We start from the raw sequence: 5,000 nt of genomic DNA, 5'->3' as shown, positions 1-5,000 counted from the left end.
AGTTACAGTGTTTTCGAACAGAAATGGTGAACGGCGCGAGCTGCCATGTTGTCATGACGACAGCCGCTGTTATCTCCGAGCGATCCGCCCCGAAATTCAGGGTCAAGTGTGCGTTCCTTTGCACCTTTCCCAGCAGGGGGTCGGAGTTTTCCGAGTTCCCACGTCACTGGAACGCAGCAGGAGGCGACTCTCTCGTGCTGGAGATATTGATTATTGATAATTATCTGCTTTTCCAGGCTGATCTGACTATTTGGGCTCCATGTTAAAACACGGAACACACACCGACGTCAGGTCACTGTTGTCATTGTTACAGAATTTACACCAGGGGTCTCAAACTCAAACTAGCGGGGACCGGGGACCGGGTCGTCTCCGGGCGGGAAAGGGAATTTTTACAGCATGAATCAATAAATCACCAAATCACACCCTTGTTAAAAATAGACGATCGCCATCATTCAAATAAAAAAAAAAGAGAACCTTTGATGGAATTGCGTGGATTAATTCAGCGTTGTGATCTTTAAATAAATTTGATATAATATAAACATATAGCGGATGTGGCCCCCGGACCACGGTTTGGGAACCCTGCTTCACAAAATGGATTCAACCTGAATGACACTTTCACAATCTCTTCACGGTAATAAGACAAAAATCACAACAGATCAAATTTATTTAGAAACAACTTTGTACAGTACTTCTGCTCGGAGACCGGCGTCGGATTCCAAGATGGAGAAATGTCTCGTGTCGTAGAAATTCATTTATGTTTGATACGGTTTGATTCTCTAGCGCATGAGACGCAGGCGTAGACAGGAAGTCGAGGGTCAGCTGACAGGAAGACGTTCGGAGGAAACACGCTTTTCGTGGGACTCACAGCGCAGGTTCGACCGACAGCCGCTGCGTCACTTTCTGGTTGATGACATCACAGCATAGAGCTCTTCCGGTTGGCTACACCTGAACGGTCCCCGCCCACTCGCCTGTCAGCGTAGAGGTCCTTGAATTTGCTCCCAAAACGCTGTCCTCGTCTGGGTTTCAGTCCGGAGAGTTGCATTGTGGGTACTGTAGTCCTCTGGTTAGTAGACTTGATGCTGGGTTGCCATGGCAACACTCCAGCTATAAAATAATATACACATATAACAGGAAGTGATGTCACATTGTTCAGTCTGTGCTTCCCGTGTCTGGGTTTAGTCGCAGGGAGGATTCTTTATTTACAGTTTGTTAGAAACACTATGGGTATCTACATTTAAAACAAGATGGCCGCCTTCAGGCGATCTGGAGAACAGCAATGCTGAGGGAGGGGAGGAGAGGGGCGGAGCTTTGCTTAGCTCAGCGGGTGGAGCCGATGATGTCAGAGAGGCGGTGGAAGCCGATTGGCCGGCCGGTGACGCAGGAGTCCCATCCACCCTCCGCCCCCCTGCTGGTGCCGCTGGGTGAGGACAGCCCGTCGCTCGGACGTCTTCAGGCCGAGGGGCGGAGTCAGAAGCCTGCTCCGACCAATCAGACGGCCTAACCCTCCCAGCCGTCCCAAATCTGACCCCTGCATGGCAGACACACACACACACACACACACACACACACACACACACACGCACACACACGCACACACACACACACACACACACACACACACCCTGGGGTCACCTTCATTCGCCACGTGCAGGGACCTTTGCATGTCTGCCATTTTCAACGCTTTATGAATGTATTGTATGTAGCTGCTGCAGAAGAACAATGGAAGATAAACATGAGGAAGATGTTTTCTAGTTATTAGATGACAGATCCAAGGTCAATGTGATGCAATTTCACTGGTTATAGTGATGTTATTAGTACAGAGCAGTACAGTGCAGTACAATATAGTACAGTACAGTGTAGTGTAGTACATTGCAGTACAGTACAATATAGTACCGTACAGTATAGTACAGTGTATTATAGTATAGTATAGTATTGTACAGTATAGTACTGTACAGAGTAGTATAGTACAGTACAGTGTAGTATAGTACAGTACCGTGTAGTATAGTATGGTATAGTACAGTACAGTGTAGTATAGTACAGTACATTACAGTGTAGTATAGTAGAGTACATTACAGTTTAGTATAGTACAGTGTAATATAGTACAGTACAGCATAGTGCAGTACAGTTTAGTATAGTATAGTACAGTACAGTATACTGCAGTACAGTATAGTGTAGTATAGTACAATGCAGTACAGTACAATACAGTACAGCACAGTATAGTATAGTACAGTACAATAAAGTACAGCCCAGTACAGTATAGTATAGAACAATACAGTACAGTACAGAACAGTATAGTACAGTACAATAAAGTACAGTATAGTATTGTACAGTTTAATAATGTATACAATAGTACAGTACAGTACAGTACAGTATAGTATAGTATAGTACAGTTAGTATTTGGAGAAGGTCTCTGTAGCGGCAGAACAGGCAGGATCAGTGTTTCCAGATGGAGAATTAGGAGCCAGATTGATTGTTCCCTACCACTGAGTATCATACAATACATTAGAGTAGAGTAAAGTAAGGAAAAGTACAGTGAAGTACAGTAAAGTAAAGTACAAAGAAGTAAAGTACAGACAAGCAAAGTAAAGTTGAGTAGAGAAAAGTGAGGTGGAGTAAAGCAGAGTAAAGTAAATTAAACTTAAGTCGAATAAACTAAAGTAGCATAAACAAAGTAGAATAAAGGAGAGAAAAGAACAGTAAAATAAAGTAAAGAAGAGTAGAGTAAGTAGAGTAGAGAAAAGTGAAGTAACGCAGAGAAAGGTAAAGTAAAATAAACTAAATTTAAGTAAAGTAAAGTAAAGCAAAGTAAAGTTAGGTTAGGTTAAGTTCAGCAAAGTTGAGTGCAGTAGAATAAAGTGAAGTAAAGTACAGTAACGTACAGTGAAGTAAAGTGAAGTATAGTAACGCACCGTTTGTAAATTAAAGTCAAGTAATGTTAAGTTAAGTATAGTGAAGTAGAGTTAAGTAAAGTAAAGTCGAGTAAAGAAGTTAAACGAAGAGTGGAGTAGATTAAAGTAGGGAATAGTAGAGTAAAGTAGAGTAACACCGAGTGAACTAGAAAATAGTAAAGTAAAGTTAAGTTGATAAACGTAAAGAAAAGAATAGTAAAGTTAAGTTAAGTTGATAAAAGTAAAGAAAAGAATAGTAAAGTAAAGTTAAGTTGATAAAAGTAAAGAAAATAAGAGTAAAGTAAAGTAGAGTAAAGTAGAGTAGAGTAAAATAAAGGAGAGTAAAGTAGAGTAAGGTAAAGTCTAGTAAATTGCAGTAAAGTAGAGTAAAGTAGAGCTTAGTAAAGTAGAAAAAGTCAAGAAAAGAAGAGTAAAATAAAGTTAAGAAGATTAGTAGTAGTAGATTAGTAGTCAATTAAAGTAGAGAAGAGTAAAGTCAAGTTGAGTCAAGTGAGGTCAAATACAGTACAGTTAAGTAGAGTAGAGTTGAGTAGAGTAAAGGAAAGTAAAGAAATTCAAGAGGTTTATTTCTCACATAGAGTACAGTAAAGTATAGTAAAGTAGCGTAAAGCAAATCAAAGTAAGGCAAGTAAAGTAAAGTAAAGTAAAGTAAAGTAGAGTAACGTAAAATAGCGTGAACAAATCAAAGTAAAGTAATGTAAAGTACAGACAGGTAAAGTCATGTAAAGTCAAGTACAGTAAAGTTAAGTAACGTGGAGTGAAGTGCAGTACAGTAAGGTAAATTATAGTAGTAAAGTAGAGGATAGTTAAGTAGAATAGAGTAGTGTGAAGTAAAGTCAAATATAGTAGAGTAAAGTAGAGTAAAGTAAAGGAGAGTAAAGAACAGAAGAGTAAAGTAAAGTTAAGGAGATAACAGTAGAGAAGAGTAGAGTAAAGCAGAGTAGAGTAAAGTCGGGAAAAGTAGAGCTCAGTAAATTAAAGTAGAGTAACATACAGTAAAGGAGAGAAAAGTAGATTCCAGATTATTAAAGTTGAGAAAGAGTAGAGTAAGGTGGAGTTAAGTAGAGTATTGTAGAGTAAAAGAAGATAAAAGTAGACAAAAGAAGAGCAAAATAAAGCAGAGTAAAGTAAAGTGAAGGAGGGTAGAGTAAAGTCAGGAAAATGGAAGTATAGTAAAGTAAAGTAGAGCTCAGTAGAGTAAATTCAAGTTAAGTTAAGTTAAGTGAAGTGAAGTAGAGTAGAGTAGAGTATAGTAAAATGGAGTAAACCAAAGTAGAATATGGTAGACTAGAGTGGAGAAGAGTGAAGTAAAGTGAAGTAAAGTGAAGTGAAGTAAAGTGAAGTAAACTGAAGTAGAGAAACATAAAGTAGGGTAACGTAAACTAGAGTAGAGTAAGGTGAAGTCAAGTAAAGTAGAGTTAATTAGAGTACAGTAGAGTAAAGTAAAGTAGAGTAAAGTAGATAAAAGTACAGCATAGAATAGTTAAGTTGAGTAAAGTAGAGCAGAGTATAGTAGAGTAGAGTAGAGTAGAGTTGGGTAAAATAGAACAGAGTAGTGTAAAATCAAGTAGAGAAGAGTAGAGTAAATTAAAGTCAAGTAGAATAGAGTAGTGTGAAGTAAAGTCAAAAAGAGTAGAGTAGAGTAAAGTGAAGTTAAGTACAGTAAAGTTGAGTAAAGTAAGGGAAGTACAGTAAAGAAGAGTTGCGTTTAGAAAAGTAGAGTCAAGTATATCTGGTAGTGTAAAGCAAAGCAAAGTAACGTAAAGCAAAGTACCGTTAAGTAAAGTAAAGTAAAGGAAAGCGAAGTGAAGTGAAGTGAAGTGAAGTAAGAAAAAAAGAAGATAAGGTAAAATAAAGTATAGTAAAATAAAGTACAGTAGAGTAGTAAAGTAAAGTATAGTAGAGTAACATAGAGTAAAGTAAGGTAAAGTAAAGTAAAGAAAGGTAAAGTAGGGTAGAGTAGAGTAGAGTACAGTACAGTAGAGTAGAGTAGAGTAGAGTAAAGTAGAATAGAATATAATAGAATGGAGTAAAGTAAAGTAATGTAAAGTAAAGTAAAGTAAAGTAAAGAAAGGTAAAGTAGAGTAGAGT

General features: G+C 38.1%; 1 protein-coding gene across 1 annotated transcript in view; it reads right to left on the bottom strand.

Annotated features, from left to right (window-relative positions):
* Positions 1-634: 634 nt before the first annotated feature.
* LOC307240653 (extracellular sulfatase Sulf-2-like) overlaps positions 635-5,000 on the bottom strand; it is a gene marked incomplete at its 5' end in the record, with an annotated part of 23,658 nt that continues 19,292 nt past the window's right edge. Inside the window, one exon of the mRNA XM_080014492.1 lies at positions 635-1,528. Within this exon, the coding sequence (XP_079870618.1) occupies positions 1,498-1,528 (31 nt within the window). The 3' untranslated portion in view covers positions 635-1,497. The remainder of the gene's footprint in view (positions 1,529-5,000) is intronic.

The sequence above is a fragment of the Zeus faber genome, assembly GCF_960531495.2.
Source record: "Zeus faber genome assembly, chromosome: 15".
NCBI lineage: Eukaryota > Metazoa > Chordata > Actinopteri > Zeiformes > Zeidae > Zeus > Zeus faber.
Note: the sequence above shows the minus strand (reverse complement) of the source record. Positions and strands in the feature narration are given on the sequence as shown.